Source organism: Rhinoraja longicauda, chromosome 17 (assembly GCF_053455715.1).
Source record: "Rhinoraja longicauda isolate Sanriku21f chromosome 17, sRhiLon1.1, whole genome shotgun sequence".
Classification (NCBI taxonomy): Eukaryota; Metazoa; Chordata; class Chondrichthyes; order Rajiformes; family Arhynchobatidae; genus Rhinoraja; species Rhinoraja longicauda.
This window is the reverse complement of record NC_135969.1, coordinates 45735978-45755762: the sequence shown is the minus strand read 5'-3', so window position 1 is coordinate 45755762 and position 19785 is coordinate 45735978. Positions and strand designations below refer to the sequence as shown.

The window sequence follows — 19785 nt, the reverse complement described above, 5'->3', positions numbered from 1 at the left end:
GTGACGTTTCACAGAGTGCTGGAGTAACTCAGCGGGTCAGGCAGCATCTGTGGAAGGAATGGGCAGATAACATTTTGTTTCAGTTTTAGTTTCGTTTATTGTACTGAGGTACAGTGAAAAGCTTTTGTTGGGTGCCAACCAGTCAGTGGAAAGACAATACATGATCACAATCGAGCCGTCCACGGTGTACAGATACATGATAAGGGAATCCGCTTAGTGCAAGGTAGAGCCAGCAAAGTGCAAACAAGGATAGTCCAAGGGTCCGGAACCTTCTTCAGACAGATGTAGTGGGAGCGGGCCAGAACCTGGCAAGTGATAGGTGGATACTGAGATCTAGGGCCTTGGCTTGGTGTGAGACGGGCTGGCCTCTGATCCACACTGCCTCTACAGCCAGCATACATTCCTCAGCGTGGTACTTTGTCATTCCAGACTTACAGATTCTAATAACTTCTGCGGGCAGCAATGTGACCATAATTTCCTGTCTATTTTGTTTCATCCTCACTTTTCTAAATAATGGAATTCTATTTGCAATTTGGAGATTCTTCCTGAACGGGGAAGATGACATGTGGAGCCCCTGGAACTCATTCACTTCACACTGGAGTGGGAAACATCGTCAGCAATCAGTTACTGGTCTCCACTGCCACTGCCCTGACCTCCATGTTGCTGGTCCCCACTGTCCTTACCTTCATGTTGCTGGTCCCCACTGTCTCCATGTTGCTGGTCCCCACTGTCCTTACCTTCACGTTGCTGGTCCCCACTGTCTCCACGTTGCTGGTCCCCACTGTCCTGACCTTCATGCTTGTATGAACGGCAGTCGTCTTCAGTGCGGTTTCTGGTTTATTAATTGCCTGAGAATGCCAGGTCTGGCGATCTCTGCTGCTCATCCAGCTTTGTTCAGTAGGCCGCTTTATAATCCAACCCACTTTTGAAGTCATTCATGTGAAACACATTTTATTTGAACTGTACCTAGCAACATAGATTCATAGAGTCACAGAGTGATACAGTGTGGAAACAGGCCCTTCGGCCCAACTTGCCCACACCGGCTACCATGTCTCATCTACACTAGTCCCACCTGCCTGCGTTTGGTTCATATCCCTCCAAACCTGTCCTATCCATGTACATGTCTAACTGTTTCTTAAATGTTGGGATAGTCCCAGCCTCAACTACCTCCTCTGGCAGCTCGTTCCATGCACCCACCACTCTTATGTGGAAAAATGTACCCCTCAGATTCCTATTAAATCTTTTCCCCTTCACCTTGAACCTATGTCTGGTCCTCGATTCCCCCACTCTGGGCAAGAGACTCTGTGCATCTACCCGATCTATTCCTCTCATGATTTTATACACCTCTGTAAGATCACCTCTCATCCTCCTGCACCCCAGCCTACTCAACCTCTCCCTAGAGCTCAGAACTCTGAATCCGCACCGCCCAACAATCCCCGCACACTAACACCATCCTACACACACTAGGGACAATTTAACATTCATATCAAGCCTACAATTAACCTACAAACCTGTACGTCTTTGGAGTGTGGGAGGAAACCGAAGATCTCGGAGAAAACCCACGCAGGTCACGGGGAGAACGTACAAACTCCGTACAGACAGCGCCCGTAGTCGGGATGGAACCTGAGTCTCCGGCGCTGCATTCGCTGTAAGGCAGCAACTCTACCGCTGCGCCACCGTGCCACCCTGGTTCAAGTATCATTATACATATGCGCAGATACATATTAGATATGCAACTCAGATAAGGTACGTCAATAGTAGTGGTACACTGAGACACAGAGTCCTGGACTAACAGCGGGCCAGGCAGCATCTCTGAGACAGTGTACAGTCCTGGAGTAACTCAGTGGGACAGGCAGCATCTCTCCCATTCCGTCACCCATTCCTTCTTTCCAGAGATGCTGCCCGTCCCGCTGAGTTACTCCAGGACTCTGTACACTGTCTCAGAGATGCTGCCCGTCCCGCTGAGTTACTCCAGGACTCTGTACACTGTCTCAGAGATGCTGCCTGTCCCGCTGAGTTACTCCAGGACTCTGTACACTGTCTCAGAGATGCTGCCTGTCCCGCTGAGTTACTCCGGCATTTTGTGTCTGTCTTCTGTTTGAACCAGCATCTGCAGTTGCTTCGTCCAACAATGTACAGAGTGGCCAGTTTCTGGTCCTGGTTCTGGTTGATCACTGTGCAAACACCTCATGTGGTTATCTCGCCAGGTCGGAGTGAGTAGAGCAGTGGTTTCCAAGTGCCAGTTGCTGTAAGTACAGCGGTCTTGACTTGACCATGAAGGTGTGTTGCAGGTGGATCTGGCCAAGCGTGGCAGTGCCGGCCTCCACCAATATCGTGCCACCATGGGTGAAGGGAGATACATGGTCCACCACAAAGCCAGGACACCTTTGCTGTTGTGTTTGCAATGTTACTTGCACCATTCTGTGCACTACTCTCTGCTGTCTAATGTAAACACTCTACGTGATGGTGCTGGAAATCTCTGACAATTCCCTTTCCCAATCCATTTGAACACTCGGTCTATTTCTGTCCTTCACATCTCCGCCAGCTCGCTGGGGACTTGTTCTCTTCACTATTATCTGCTCTTTAGTTTTCTGTCCTCGCACCGCTTTTAATCATAGAAATAAAGGAAAGCCATTTGAAGCGTGCACAGCAGGCGGCTGGGTGAATCGGCAGCGAGAATTATTCAGGCATTGAGTGGTGACCTTCAATTATAATCTATTTATACAGATGAAATAACACTTGCAGCAACTGGCTGTGTGTGGAGAGCAGGGTTGGTGAGAAGGAAAACTGCTGACAACGTAGCTTCTGCAAACGTGTTCCCTGAGTCAAACTGGTTGTGTAGGAGATGAAAGAAAGTTGGGAGCCCTGATCCTTCTGGTGTTGCCCCCACAGCCACAGCTCACGTCCGATGTCCTTGTTCCAGCACAATGTTTCACTGGCCACCCGGCTTATTGTAGCGTAGAGACAGAGCGCCAGGCCACTGAGTCCACGCCGCCCAGCGATCACGCATACACCAGCTCTGTCCTGCACACCGTGGACAATTTGCAGAAGCTACTTAACCTACAGACCCCTGCACGTCTTTGGAATGCGCGGTTACCCAGAGAAAGCCCACGCAAGTCATGGGGGGAACGTGCAAACTCCGCACAGACAGCACCCGTGGTCGGGATGGAACTCTACCACTCTGCCACCGTGCCGACCTGTAGATGTACGTGTGTTGATGGGGCATCCTAGCTAGCATGGTCAAGGTGGGCCGAAGGGCCTGTTTCAGTGCACTGTGACTTTATGACTATAGGAATGGTTTAACAGTTCACGTTTGGATCTGATCAAACCTTGCTTGAGTCTGGCAATTTCAGCCAAAGTATCTCAGTCCAGGTCTACCAGTTACTTTGCTCCATTAACAACCCATCACTGATGCATTACTCCCCTCACGCCTGTCTCCAATGTACAACGAGACGCTCATCATAGAGGAGTCAAGGAACCTGGAGCAAAACACAGAGTGCTGGAGTAACTCAGTGGGTCAGGCAGCATCTCGGGAGAGAAGGAATGGGTGACGTTTCGGGTCGAGACCCTTCTTCAGGGATAGGTGACGTTTCACAGAGTGCTGGAGTAACTCAGCGGGTCAGGCAGCATCTCTAGAGTACTGATTTTAGATGATCAGCCAATATCATATTGAATGGCGATGCCTGCACCTATTTTGTATGTTTCTATGTTTCTACGCGTCTGTGTGTGTGTGTGTGTGTGTGAGTGTGTGTGTGTGTGTGTGTGTCTACATGTGTGTGTGTGTGTGCGTGTGTGCGTGTGTCTGCGTGTCTACGTGTGTGTGCGTGTGTTTGTGTGTCTGCATATGTGTGTGTGTGTGTGTCTACGTGTGTGTGTGTTTGTGTGTGTGTTTGTGTGTCTGCATATGTGTGTGTGTGTGTACGTATGTGTGTCTACGTGTGTGTGTGTGCATGTGTGTGTGCGCGCATGTGTGTGTATGTGTGCGAGTGTGTGTGTGTGTGTGCGTGTGTGTGTGCGTATATATGTGTGTGTATCTACGTGTGTATGTGTGTGTATATGTGTGTGTGCGCGTGTGTGTGTGTGTGTGTGCGTGTGTGTGTGCGTATATATGTGTGTGTATCTACGTGTGTATGTGTGTGTATATGTGTGTGCACCTCTCTCTCTCTCTGTCTCTCCGTGTGGCTGTGTGTGGTGTGTTGCTGTGTTGAGAGGGATAGAAACATAGAAACATAGAAAATAGGTGCAGGAGTAGGCCATTCGGCCCTTCGAGCCTGCACCGCCATTCAATATGATCATGGCTGATCATCCAGCTCAGTAACCTGTACCTACCTTCTCCCCATACCCCCTGATCCCTTTAGCAAAAAGGGCCACATCTAACTCCCTCTTAAATATAGCCAATGAACTGGCCTCAACTGCCTTCTGTGGCAGAGAATTCCACAGACTCACGACTCTCTGTGTGAAGAAATGTTTTCTCATCTCGGTCCTAAAAGACTTCTCCCTTATCCTTAAGCTGTGACCCCTGGTTCTGGACTTCCCCAACATCGGGAACAATCTTCCCGCATCTAGCCTCTCCAACCCCTTAAGAATTTTATATGTTTCTATAAGATCCCCCCTCAGTCTTCTAAATTCCAGCGAGTACAAGCCCAGTCTATCCAGTCTTTCCTCATATGAAAGTCCCGCCATCCCAGGGATCAATCTGGTGAACCTTCTCTGTACTCCCTCTAAGGCAAGAACGTCTTTCCTCAGATTAGGAGACCAAAACTGTACACAATACTCCAGGTGCGGTCTCACCAAGGCCCTGTACAACTGCAGCAGAACCTCCCTACTCCTAAACTCAAATCCTCTTGCTATGAATGCCAACATACCATTCGCTTTCTTCACTGCCTGCTGCACCTGCATGCTTGCTTTCAATGACTGGTGCACCATGACACCCAGGTCACGTTGCATCTCCCCTTCTCCCAATCAGTCACCATTCAGGTAATACTCTGCTTTCCTGTTCTTGCCGCCAAAGTGGATAACCTCACATTTATCCACATTATATTGCATCTGCCATGCATTTGCCCACTCGCCTAATCTATCCAAGTCACTCTGCAGCCTCCTAGCATCCTCCTCGCAGCTAACACTGCCAACCAGCTTCGTGTCATCCGCAAACTTAGAGATGTTGCATTCAATTCCCTCGTCCAAATCATTAATATACACTGTAAATAACTGGGTTCCCAGCACTGAGCCTTGCGGTACCCCACTAGTCACTGCCTGCCATTCCGAAAAGGACCCGTTTATTCCTACTCTTTGCTTCCTGTCCGCCAACCAATTTTCTATCCACCTCAATACTGAACCCTCAATACCGTGTGCTTTAAGTTTGTACACCAATCTCCTATGTGGGACCTTGTCGAAGGCCTTCTGAAAGTCCAGATATAACACATCGACTGGTTCTCCCTTATCCACTCTACTAGTTACATCCTCGAAAAATTCTATAATCCATGCTGACTTTGTCCGATGATTTCACCACTTTCCAAATGTGATGCTATCACATCTTTAATAACTGACTCTAGCATTTTCCCCACTACCGATGTTAGGCTAACTGGTCTATAATTCCCCGTTTTCTCTCTCCCTCCCTGGGTTGGGTTCACGGTGCTGTTTTGCTGAGATTGCCTGTCTGTGTGGATGCAGCAGTATTCTGACAGCAGCTGCATCGTGTGACTGGCTCATAATTGAAACCTTCATACTCCATGATTTCCAGAAGAACTCCACAGACCAGATTAATTATGTGCCAACAACCCTCTTCAAATACTTTTCCCAAAAGACCCGAGTCCACAAATTCTTTCACTCTGATGTGAGAGGAAAGATGTAAAACAGACGGCCACAGGAACATGACCACGTCCTCAATGGCACTGCGGGGAACCTGTATTAACCACACATTGACCAGTCTGAACAAGGGTCTTCACCCGAAACATCACCTTCTCTCCACAGATGCTGCCTGACCCGCTGACTTACTCCAGCATTTTTCATTAAACCACACTTGGGTTACCTATGACCTGCCACGCTTTGTCCTGCCTCTCCTCTGTGTGTGTGTGTGTGTGTGTGTGTGTGGGGTGTGTGTGGGGTGTGTGTGTGTGGGGTGTGTGTGTGGGGTGTGTGTGTGTGTGTGTGTGCGTGCATGTGTGTGCGTGTGCGTGTGCGTGTGCGTGTGCTTGTGCGTGTGTGTGTGGGGTGTGGGGTGTGTGTGCGTGTGTGTGTGCGTGCGAGCATGTGTGCGTGTGTGCGTGTGTGCGTGTGCTTGTGTGTGTGTGTGCGTGTGTGTGTTTGCGTGTGCGTGTGTGTGTGTGTGTGGTGTGTGTGTGTGTGTGTGTGGGGTGTGTGTGTGTCTGTGTGTGTGTGTGCGCGTGTGCGTGTGTGCGTGTGCGCCTGCACTGGTGCTCCCATGATGTTGTTTGTTGGTTACTTGGCTTGGTATAATTGTAAGTTGTCCCTGATGTGTGTAGGATGGTGTTAGTGTGCGGGGATCGCTGGTCGGCACGGACTCAGTGGGCCGAAGGGCCTGTTTCCGCACTGTAGCTCTAAACTAAGCTAAAAGGAGCATGGCTCCTCGTACATCTCGGATGGATGAAGAGTTTGACTTGGTCCCAGCACTGACTCCTGAGCCACACCACCATTCTCAGGCCTCCGGTCTGATATACACCCTTCCACCATCACTCCCTGTCCTTCCATGAAGCCAACTCTGTAGGAAGGAACTGCAGATGCTGGTTTAAACCGAAGGTAGAAATGCTGGAGTAACTCAGCGGGTCAGGCAGCATCTCTGGAGAGAAGGAATGGGTGAGGCCGTTTCGGGTTGAGACTCATTCTTCAGACTGATTCAGCCAATTCTGTATCCAGGTCTCATTTAAAATATATATTGTGCATCTTTTTGCAGGCCTGACGTCCTAATTGGAATGATTATTCCAGTGGAGACTTATAGCATGGGCAGAACATACTTGATCTTGTACTTGATACTCCTACAAAATAATCCCACTGTCCATATTAAATATTTAACAGCCTGATCAATTAATCCTGCCCCTTCAAAATCTCCTGAATGTGAACCTTTCAACCTGCAGCAGGGCACCATTTGCATTGCTCACACTCTTTAGTCTTCTTCTTGTGTTTGAGGCAGCAGAAGTTATGAAGCTGCTTCTGCTTCTGCAGTCTCTGTTTGTTGTCGTTCACCTGACTGAGGTCAGAGCTCACCACGGGGAGGTGGACAACGTCAGCCCCACCCTTTAGTCAAGAATGTGCCTCTCAAATCTCGCCGCATCATTCGTGATGAATGAGTCTTTAGTTGGTATTCCCTGTATCTGTATCTGTACACTGTGGACGGCTCGACTGTAATCATGTATTGTCTTTCCACCCACTGGATAGCGCGCAACAACAAAGCTTCTCACTGTACCTCGGTACACGTGACAATAAACGAAACTGGACTAAACTGAACTGAACTGATCCCTCCAATGTCCTATTGTCTATTGTCTATTGTCTATTGTCTATTGTCCATTGTCCAATGTCCTATTGTCTATTGTCTATTCCCTGCGTGTCACATTCACCATTTTAAAGCATAAATCTCAAAGTTGCCAATTAGCTCTAAGAGCTAAATCTAACTCTCTCTTGAAAACATCAATAAGATTGACGTTACAATCTTCAAAAACCAACTGGCAGGAAAGTGTTGATCGTATATGTATCTTAGAGTTTCAAAATACATTTCAAAATAGCTGGCTTTATGGTGAACATATAGGCTCACCATTCATTTTGAGTCTTTATTTGTTATTCCCTTTATCCTGTATCGACACACTGTAAACATCTCGATTGTAATCGTGTATTGTCTTTCCACTGACTGGTTAGCACGCAACAAAAGCTTTTCACTGTACCTCGGTACACGTGACAATAAACTAAACATAACTCACATTATGTGTTTAGTTTAGTTTAGTTTAAAGATACAGCTCGGAAACAGGCCCTTCGGCCCACCGAGTCCGTGCCGACCAGCGATCCCTGCACCTTAACACTACTCTACACCCAATAGGGCCAATTTACATTTATACCAAGCCAATTAACATACAAACTTGTACGTCTTTGGAGTGTGGGAGGAAACCGGAGCACCCGGAGAAAACCCTTGCAGGTCACGGGTAGAACGTACAAACTCTGTACAGACAGCGCCTGGTAGTGGGGATGGAACCTGGGTCTCTGGAGCTGTGAGGCAGCAGCTCTACCCGCTGTGCCACCGTGCCAACCCTAAACGCTGGTTCAGTTGTGGTTACAACTATTCCACATTACTTGTTCACAAAAACAGCTGCACCGTACAATCTCGATATTAATGTCCGAAATTATGGCAATATTGAGGAAATTGTGCCGGTGCTGTGAGGAGAATGTACCGGAATAATAAGGTTGTGATGTGTGGAGCTGTTGCTCTCTGAGCGGGTGAGTGCAACGATTAGAAGTATTGATGCTGCTCTGTATTGATGCTGCTCTGTATTGATGTGCTGTTGCTGCCTGTAACCTTGGATTAGGGAGGCCGTTTGGAAGAAGCTCTGGGCTGCCTGGGGCACTGCAGCACTGCTGTGTAAGCTGAAAGCAGCAGCTTCTGCTCCATCCACTGATATCCGCCGATCAATGGCAGCAGCATCTAAGCCAGCGTCAGAGTGACCCACGCAATCTGCAGCAGCCGTGCTGGAGAAAGGCAGCTGATCTACCCGCTGCACGGCGGCATAGACGATGTGGAGCCAATGACTTACCCGCCCATTCTACGATAAACTTGTTGCGGTGGCTCCCAGTGTCTGAACGAACTGCACACGCTGGTCTACACCAAAGGGTCTCGACCCGAAACATCACCCAGTCCTTCTCTCCACAGATGCTGCCTGACCCGCTGAGTTACTCAAGTACTTTGTGTCTACCTTGAGTTTATAGATATGTTCTTTAATACTATTTTTAATTGTTTAAATCTTTTGAAGACATTTCAAAGTCTGTCAAAGACACTTGGAACATAAACATTGAACACTACAGGTGGACACAAGGAATTGCAGGTGTTGGAATCTTGCTCAGAATACAGTGCTGGAGTAACTCAGCGGGTCAGGCAGCATCTGTGGAGAACATGGATTGGTGACGTTTCACACAGTGCTGGAGTAACTCAGCCGGTCCTTCTCCCCACAGATGTAAGCCAGCATCTGCAGTTCCTCATGTCTACATGGTGGCACAGCTGTCAGTGCTGCCTCAGGGCCCAGAGCGCTGGGTTTGATGCTGATCTCAGGTGCTGTTTGTGTACAGGAATGAGACACAGAGCTGAGTGACATGGTCACCACTCCCGCCTGGCAGAAGGTACAGAAGCTTGAAAGCGCGCACCGCCAGACTCAGCAACAGCTTCTTCCCCTCTGTTATCAGCCTTCTGAACGGCCCTTCCACAAGCTAGGGCACTGTCCGATTCACCTCTACCCCATTGTGGACATTGGACTTTGTCTGTGGAACTGATGCGCTACAATGCTGAGAACTATATTCTGCCACTCTGTATCTTCCCCTTTACCCATTGGACTTGAGAAATGATTATATTTATGTGTAGTATTATCTGTTTGTAGAGCATGCAGCGCCAAGCTTTTCACGGTACCTCGGTACACGTGATAATAATGAACCTAAACGACTATGCTGGCATCTGACAGTCGCCTGGGTTCCTTCCTCACCCTGAACACACACTGGTGGGTGAACTGACTCCAGGAGGTTATTACAGTAGCATATAGCACAGGAACAGGCCCTTCGGCCCACACTGTCCATACAGACTGCCCACCCACAACACCCGAGGACAGGGTGGAACCTGGGACTGGTGCCGTGAGGCAGCAGCTCTACCCGCTGCCCTGCTGCAGAGACGATGTTGAGCCAATGACCTATCTGCCCGCCCCACTGATGCCCGCGGACCGTAAACATCTTGTCACCACTCAGCAGCATTCCCACTGAAAATCCTTCCCACAACTGGTCCTGCTAAAAATATAGAGAGTCACAGCTGCTGTGTGCAGCATAACACCATTCACCCGGAGATCAAAGGTGGCTGCGTTTTGGTGCATTTTGGGAAGGAGGTTTGGTATATTTATGTATCAGGCCCTTCGGCCCACAATGTCATACTGTTCCCATGATGCCAAGAACAAACCATCTCCAATAAGGGTTTCTGAAAGATGCAGTCATGTTTCCATGCATTTGTAGGTCTGACCATACAATACGACACGGCACGACATGCTACGACACGCTATGACACGACACGCTATGACACAACACGCTACGTCACGACATGCTACGACACGACACGACACGACACGCTATGACACGACACGCTATGACACAACACGCTACGTCACGACATGCTACGACACGACACGACACGGTGCAACACGACACGACACGACATGCTACGTCACGACACGACACGGCACGACATGCTACGACACGACACGCTACGACACAACACGCTACGACACGACACGACACGACACGACACGCTACGACACAACACGCTACGACACGCTATGACATGATACGACACGACACGCTATGACACGACACGCTACGACACGACACGCTACGACACGACACGCTACGACACGACACGCTACGACACGACACAACACGCTACGACACGACACGCTACGACACGACACGCTACGACACGACACAACACGCTACGACACGACACGCTACAACACGACACGCTACGACATGACACGCTACGACACGACACGCTACGACACGACACGCTACGACACGACACGACACGCTACGACACAACACAACACGACACGACACGCTACGACACGACACGACACGACACGCTACGACACAACACAACACAACACGACACGACACGACACGCTATGACACGACACGCTACGACACGACACGACACGCTACGACACAACACAACACAACACGACACGACACGACACGCTATGACACGACACGACACGCTACGACACGACACGACACGCTACGACACAACACAACACAACACAACACGACACGACACGACACGCTATGACACGACACGGAGCGACACGACACGACACGACACGGTGCGACACGACACGACACGACACGACACGCTATGACACGACACGACACGACACGGTGCGACACGACACGGTGCGACACGACACGACACGGTACGACACGACACGCTACGACACGACACGACACGCTATGACACGACACGACACGACACGGTGCGACACGACACGACCCGGCACGGTGCGACACGACATGACACGACACGCTATGACAAGACACGCTATGACACAACACGCTACGACACGACATGACACGACACGACACGACACGACACGCTACGACACGACACGCTACGACACGACACGACACGACATGTCACGCTATGACACGACACAACACGACATGACACGCTACGACACGACAACACGCTACGCTACGCCACGACACGACACGACACGACACGCTACGACACGACACGCTACGACACGACACGACACGACATGTCACGCTATGACACGACACAACACGACATGACACGCTACGACACGACACAACACGCTACGCTACGCCACGACACGACACGACACAACACGACATGCTACGACACGACACGCTATGACACGCTACGACACGACATGACACGGCACGATATGCTACAATACAATACGCTGCCACATGCTATGCTATGTCACGCCACACCACAACATACCATGACACGACACGCCACGACACGCCACACCACGACATGCCACGACATGACACGCTACGACATGACATGACACGACACACTACGACACGACACGACACGACACGACACGCTACGACACGACACGATAGAACGTTATTTATCCCAGGAGGGAAATTAATTTGCCAACAGTTATAAAACACAAGATACATTAAACATGAAATGAAAGTAAGGAGTGGAAAGGATTGGGCATGTACTGTTGTCCTGTATGTGAGATGCTTGTGTAAGATGTATCTAATTGCTTGTGTGTAGTGATACCTGTATTGAACTGTATACTAAAATGAATTTCACCGTACCTCGGTACACGTGTCAGTAAAGCACCATACCATAGATCGATGTATAAATGTGAAGACTGAATAATATTGCTGTTTAACTTGTTTAACTGTTGGTTTTGTTTCCTCTTGGCAGCGCCTGGTCGAAGCCGCTGAAAACGCTCACTTACAGCACGAATATAATTCAGATTTGGAGGTAAGCAAATGACCATCTCTGCCGTGGGATAGTCATTTTATGTTTGCTGAGACTTGTTGGATCGCAAGATTTATATTGAAGTATTTCAGTGACTAGAAGATGCTTTAAATCTGCTGCAAAGGCCCAATCCTGCACCTTCCCTGTGGATGACAGTGAGACCCGATGTAAATTATTCTGAATAATGAACAATAGACACATGAAACCTACTCACCAAAAGGCAGAGGTGGCAGCACGGTGGCGCAGTGGGTAGATCTGCTGCCTCACAGCGCCAGAGCCCCGGGTTCCATCCCAACTACGGGCGCTGTCTGTACGGAGTTTGTAAGTTCATACCGTGACCTGCGTGGGTTTTCCCCTGGAGCTCTGGTTTCCTCCCACACTCCAAAGACGTGCAGGTATGTAGGTTGAAGATAGACACAAAATGCTGGAGTAACTCAGTGGGACAGGCAGCATCTCTGGAGAGAAGGAATGGGTGACGTTTCACAGAGTTGTGGAGTAACTCAGCGGGTCAGGCAGCATCTCTGGAAAGAAGGAATGGGAGACCGTTCTTCAGACTGAAAGTCAAGGGAAAGGGAAATGAGAGATATAGACGATGATGTAGAGAGATACAGAACAATGAATGAAAGATGTGCTAAAAAGTAACGATGATAAAGGAAACAGGCCATTGTTAGCTGTGTGTTGGGTGAAACCGAGAAGCTGGTGTGACTTGGGTGGGGGAGGGATAGAGAGAGAGGGAATGCCGGGGCTACCTGAAGTGAGAGAAATCAATATTCACACCACCGGGCTGTGAGCTGCCCAAGCAAAATATGAGGCGCTGTTCCTCCAATTTGCGTTTAGCCTCACTCTGACAATGGAGGAGACCCAGGACAGAAAGGTCAGTGTGGGAATGGGAAGGAGAAATTTAAGTGTCCAGCAACCGGGAGATCAGGTAGGTTCAGGCGGACTGAGCGAAGGTGTTCCACAAAATGATCACCCAGTCTGCGTTTGGTCTCGCAGTTGTACAAGACTCCACATCTTGAATAACGGATACAGTAGATGAGGTTGGAATTTAGAAGACTGAGGGGGGATCTTATAGAAACATATAAAATTCTTAAGGGGTTGGAGAGGCTAGATGCGGGAAGATTGTTCCCGATGTTGGGGGAGTCCAGAACCAGGGGTCACAGCTTAAGGATAAGGGGGAAGTCTTTTAGGACTGAAATGAGAAAACATTTCTTCACACAGAGAGTGGTGAGTCTGTGGAATTCTCTGCCACAGAAGGTAGTTGAGGCCAGTTCATTGGCTATATTTAAGAGGGAGTTAGATGTGGCCCTTTTTGCTAAAGGGATCAGGGGGAATGGAGAGAAGGCAGGTACAGGCTACTGAGCTGAATGATCAGCCATGATCATATTGAATGGCGGTGCAGGCTCGAAGGGCCGAATGGCCTACTCCTGCACCTATTTTCTATGTTTCTAGGAGGTGCAAGTGAATCTCTGCCTCTCCTGGAAGGACTGAACGATCGTTGAAGTTAAAAAAAGTTGAATCAATTATTATTTATTATTATTATTAAAGAGATAAACCTTTTCTGACTTTTGCTGCTATTAACGCTAAATTATATTTTGGTACATCACTCAAAATTTGACTTGAATCAGTGGATTTCTACAGAATTTTGAACCTGCTATAATTAACAGTTTTAATAATAAGATCTGTTTACAGGGAGAGGGCTAGTTGCAACTGCTGGAAGTTCTCAGTAGGTTAAACAGCATCTGTGAGGAGAGAAACAGAATCAACCTTTAGATACATAGAGATGAAGCATGGAAACAGACCCTATCCATGTTCTCCACAGATGCTGCCTGACCTGCTGAGTTACTCCAGCACTCTGTGAAACGTCACTTATCCATGTTCTCCACAGATGCTGCCTGACCCGCTGAGTTACTCCAGCACTCTGTGAAACGTCACCTATCCATGTTCTCCACAGATGCTGCCTGACCCGCTGAGTTACTCCAGCACTTTGTGCTTTACGCAGGTTTCCAGCATCTGCAGTTCCTCATGTCTACAACTAACACAATCAACCTGTATTTTTCAGTACAGAATTTGGTAAAAACGATTTATTTTCAGTCTAATATTGAGACGAGAAAAATCCTTCTTAGTTTACTAACATTCACAAAGTTATTTGCAGCACACACAATATTAATGTTGTCATGTTTTCTACTGATAATACTGTTTCCTGAGTCATTCTTGTTGCTCGGCATGCTACCTGCCCACAGTGCAGCATCCTGTGTGTTTGAGACCATCTGACCAGAGAGAGGTGTGAGGATATTCTTTGTTCCATGTAATGAGTATAATGTGTAAAGCACGCACGGTGGAGGAGAACTGTACCGAAATCTTCAAAGCGGAAGAAATAAAAGATAAACTGGATAATAGACTGGATGGTGGACGAATGTGCTTGGCTTTTTGAAGCTTTGGCATGTATCCAAGGGGCAGGATTACTTCCTCCTGCGTTGTTATCACAATGATGTAACAGGATTATGTGTCGTTTAGCCTCCTGTGTGTAGTAATTGGTCACCTGTAGAAAGCTGGAGAAGGCAGGGGGACAGGAGAGCAGAGGCATGACTGAGAGGGAGGCATGAATGTGGGGAGGGAGGATAGACCAGCTGTGAGCAGTGCTACACAAACACTAAACTAGGTGTGTATATGGTGGTGTCCCTGGGTGACGTCAGGTACATATCTAAGGAAGGATGTGCTGTCTTTGGACAGGGTCCAGAGGAGGTTTACAAGAATGATCCCAGGAATGAGTGGGTTAACCGATGAACAACGTTTGTCGGCACTGGGCCTGTACTCGCTGGAGTTTAGAAGAATGAGGGGGGACCTCATTGAAACGTACGGCTGATCTATCTCTCCCTCCTAACCCCATTCTCCTGCCTTCTCCCCATAACCTTTTTTTCACATAAAGGGTGGTGGTTTTATGGAAAATAGACACAATAAGCTGGAGTAACTCAGCAGGTCAGGCAGCATCTCTGGAGAGAAGGAATGGGTGACGTTTCAGGTCGAGATCCTTCTTCAGACCAAAGGTGTATGGAACAAGCTGCCAGAGGAGGTAGTTGAGGCAGGAACTATCCCAACGTTTAAGAAACAGTTAGAAAGGTACACGGATAGGACAGATTTGGAGGGATATGGACCAAACGCAGGCAGGTGGGACTGGTGTACCTGGGACATGTTGGCCGGTGTGGGCAAGTTGTGCTGAAGGGCCTGTTTCCACACTGTGACTCTGTGACTCTAACCCCTGACACCTGTACTCATCAAGAATCAATCTATCTCTGCCTTAAAAATACCCATTGACTTGTGTGGCAATGAATTCCACAGATTCACCACCCTATAATATAAGATGCTGCCTGACACTCTTCGTCTGCTGTAAGCCTTGACACCTGGATTCATCCTTTACCTGAGACCTACCTGAAGAATGGTCCTGACCCGAAATGCATTTTGGATTTTTGATTCCGTTGTTTGTTGATTGAACTCCTTTTGAACCTTTGGCTGCATCTATTGATTGCTATTCTGTCAATGCCCTTTCAACAAAGTGATCATTGAAAGTGGAATCGGCAATCAGATTACAAGCAAGTACAAAATGTGCAGGAAGGAACTGCAGATGCTGGTTTAAATAGAAGATAGACACAAAATGCTGGAGTAACTCAGCGGGTCAGGCAGCATCTCTGGAGAGAAGGAATGGGTGACGTTTCGGGTCGAGACCCTTCTTCAGACATAAAGTAGCTTCGTAGTTGAACAGGCTGAAGGTTGGGGATATTAATTGTTGGGTTTTCCACAGATTCACCGCCCTCTGACTAAAGAAGTTCCTCCACATCTCCTTACTAAAAGAACGCCCTTTCATTCTGAGGCTGTGCCCTCTGGTCCTAGACTCTCCCACCAGTGGAAACATCCTCTCCACATCCACTCTATCCAGGCCTTTCATTATTCTGTACGTTTCAATGAGGTCCCTCCTCAACCTTCTAAACTCCAGCGAGTACAGGCCCAGTGCTGTCAGATGCTCATCATATGTTAACCCACTCATTCCTGGGATCATTCTTGTAAACCTCCTCTGGACCCTCTCCAGAGCCAGTACATCCTTCCTCAGATATGGGGCCCAGATTTGCGCACAGTGCTCCAAATGAGGCCTGACCAGCGCCTTATAGAGCCTCAGCATTACAGCTCTCTTTTTGTATTCTCTGCAAAATCTCTGCAATTAAACACAAATACTTTTATACAGATAAGGTAATGCATAAAAACTGCCCGAAACATCTGTCTTGTTTTTTGCAAGCTGACAGGTTGAACCGTGAAATGAGTGAAGAACCTTCTGACATATTGAAAGACTTGTAGCGGCTGAGCTGGTGCGGTTTAGAGGCACAGCATTGATTGCCAACGTATTGAAGAAGCCAAATGAACTGTAAAGCAGTGAAGGGGTGAAGTGATTATGAAACGCTGTTAGATTTCTTTCTACAAATGCACTCTGAGGATTGAAGTGCCCTATCTCTTGTACTGTGTGCGATGTCACTCCGATTAGATGGTGTAAAAATCCATTTACAGTCTATTAACAAAACATTTTCCCAGCCTTGGGGAGAGCATGTAGGCTTTGATTTAGTTTTTGTTGCGGTCACAGCAAACACTGAGCTTGCAGGAGGTTGATGTTGCCTACCTCTCCACAGCTTTGTGCCCCGCTCTGACTCACACCTAGGGGTTGCCAACTTCCTCACTCCCAAATACGGGACAAGGTGACGTCACCGCCCCGTGCCCCACGTGGCCTCACCCAGCCAGCGCCACGTGCTCACGCTCCACCAATGGCGGCCGCCCGGGTGGGAGGCGGGTTCCATAGCCATTGGTGGAGCGGGAGCATGTGGCCGCTAGCTGGGTGAGGTCAAGTGGGGCGCGGGGCAGTGACGTCACCCTTTGTCCCTTCTTTGGGAGTGAGGAAGTTGGCAACCCTACTAATATGGGACAAGGGCTAATACGGGACAGTTGCCGAACCTACTCTCCTGTGTCCTGCTCTGACCTACATGGTCTCGACATACACCCACCTCCCCTCCACCCAACCCTCACGTGGGATTTCTACGAGGCGTAACACATCTGTAGAATAGCTTCAGGCATTTGTTTATTTTTCACCAAGATACGTTTTTAGGAATGTGCTATTCAGTCAAGTCAAACCGTACATGAGGCCAATCAAGTTAAGGATTTGAGTTTAGCAGCAAGGAGGTCCTACTGCAGTTGTACAGGGCCCTGGTGAGACCACACCTGGAGTACTGTGTGCAGTTTTGGTCTCCAAATTTGAGGAAGGACATTCTTGCTATTGAGGGAGTGCAGCGTAGGTTCACCAAGTTAATTCCCTGGATGGCGGGACTGACATATGGTGAAAGAATGGGTCGACTGGGTTTGTATTCACTAGAATTTAGAAGGATGAGAGGGAATCTTATAGAAACATATAAAATTCTTAAGGGATTGAACAGACTAGATGCAGCAAAAATGTTCCCGATGTTGGGGGAGTCCAGAACCAGGGGTCACAGTTTAAGAACAAGGGGTTGGCCATTTAGGACTGAAATGAGGAAAAACTTTTTCACCCAGAGAGTTCTGAATCTGTGGAATTCTCTGCCACAGAAGGCAGTGGAGGCCAATTCACTGGATGTTTTCAAGAGAGAGTTAGATTTAGCTCTTGGGGCTAACGGAATTAAGGGGTATGGGGAGAAAGCAGGAACGGGGTACTGATTGTGGATGATCAGCCATGATAATATTGAATGGCGGTGCTGGCTCGAAGGGCTGAATGGCCTCCTCCTGCCCATCGTGATGGATAAACGACCATCCATCACCCCTTCACACTAGTTCTATGTTATTCCACTTTCCCATCCACTCCCTACACATGAGGGGTAATTTACCAAAGCCAATTAACCTGCAAACCTGTACATTTTTGGAGTGTGAGAGGAAACCGGAGCACCCGGAGAAAACCCAGGCGGTCACGGGGAGAACGTGCAAACTCCACACAGACAGCACCTGAGGTCGGGATGGGACCAGGTCTGTGGCGCTGTGAGGCAGCAGCTCTACCCACTGCCTAACCTCCGTGTGTGTCCACAGCACAGGTAACGCTCATCACCAAGGAGGTTGCAGGGCTGGTTGCTACAAGGCTGATAGTATCCTTCACCAACAACACAAATGGACCATTAGGGATTGGAGCAGATCAACTAAAGCCTTGAAGTGATCAGAACGGTGAATAAGTGGAGGTGCAGGTGGAGCGAGAGAAAGAGAGCAGCAGGCAGGAACTCTTTGTCACCTGCAGCCTCTGCCGTCTCTGTGACCATCGTCCAAACACCAAGGAAACACTGGCTGCCACCAATAGCTGGTGTTACTCATTGAATATAGATTAGTTTAGTTTAGAGATAAAACAGAAGCAAACAGTGTTTAGGAAGGAACTGCAGATGTTGGTTTAAATCGGATAGACACAAAATGCTGGAGTAACTCAGCGGGACAGGCAGCATCTCTGGAGAGAAGGAATGGGTGACGTTTCGGGTCGAGACCCTTCTTCAGACTGGTGTCAGGGGAGGGGGAGGTACAGAGATCAGGGTGTGTAAGGTGTGAAAATAAGACAAAGGGAATGGAGATCAAGGAAAATGTGGAATCGGTCATTGTTAGCTGGGAGAAGGTAACAACAAGGCAAACAGAGATAAAATTTAATCAGAGACAGTCAGACTGTTGGGAGAACTGGGAAGGGGGAGGGATGGAGAGAGAGGGTTACTTGAAGTTAGAGAGGTCAATGTTCATACCGCTGGGGTGTAAGCTGCTCAAGCGAAATATGAGGTGTTGTTCCTCCAACTGGGCCTCACTCTGACAATGGAGGAGGTCCAAGACAGAAAGGTCAGTGTGGGAGTGGGAGGGGTTGATGTGCTGAACCACCGGGAGATAAACAAACGCTGTTTAGTTTAGAGATTACTTAGAGATTAGTTAGAGATTAAACAGAAGCAAACATTGTCAATAAATGTAGAAGATGTGAACAATATCTCGTGGCAAAGTGGATAGACTTGAAAGTGCGCACCACCAAACTCAGCAACAGCTTCTTCCCCTCTGTTATCATCCTTCTGAACGGCCCTTCCATAAGCCAGGGTACTGTCCGATTCACCTCTACCCCATTGTGGACATTGGACTTTGTCTGTGGAACTGATGCGCTACAATGCTGAGAACTATATTCTGCACTCTGTATCTTCCCCTGTGCTCCACCTGTTGTACTTGAGTTTGGCTTGATTGTATTTATGTATGGTATTATCTGATCTGTTTGGACAGCACGCAGAACAAAGCTTTTCACTGTACCTCGGTACACGTGACAATAATAAACCTGAACCTAGATTAGCATTTAAATCTATCAAGATAGACACAAAATGCTGGAGTAACTCAGCGGGTCAGGCAGCATCTCTGGAGAGAAGGAATGGGTGACCCTTCTTTAAATCTGTCAATGTCAGTATAGATTCCACTGGGATGCATCATACATTTGAACCGGAATCAAGGGACATGGGGAGAAAGTAGGAACAGGGCACTGATCGTGGATGATCAGCCATGATCATATTGAATAG

The 19785-nt window shown here is 48.3% G+C and overlaps 1 protein-coding gene across 1 annotated transcript in view; it reads left to right on the top strand.

Annotated features, from left to right (window-relative positions):
* cacna2d3a (calcium channel, voltage-dependent, alpha 2/delta subunit 3a) overlaps positions 1-19785 on the top strand; it is a 337954-nt gene that overhangs the window by 48929 nt on the left and 269240 nt on the right. Inside the window, exon 3 of the mRNA XM_078414636.1 lies at positions 12155-12214. Within this exon, the coding sequence (XP_078270762.1) occupies positions 12155-12214 (60 nt within the window). The remainder of the gene's footprint in view (positions 1-12154; positions 12215-19785) is intronic.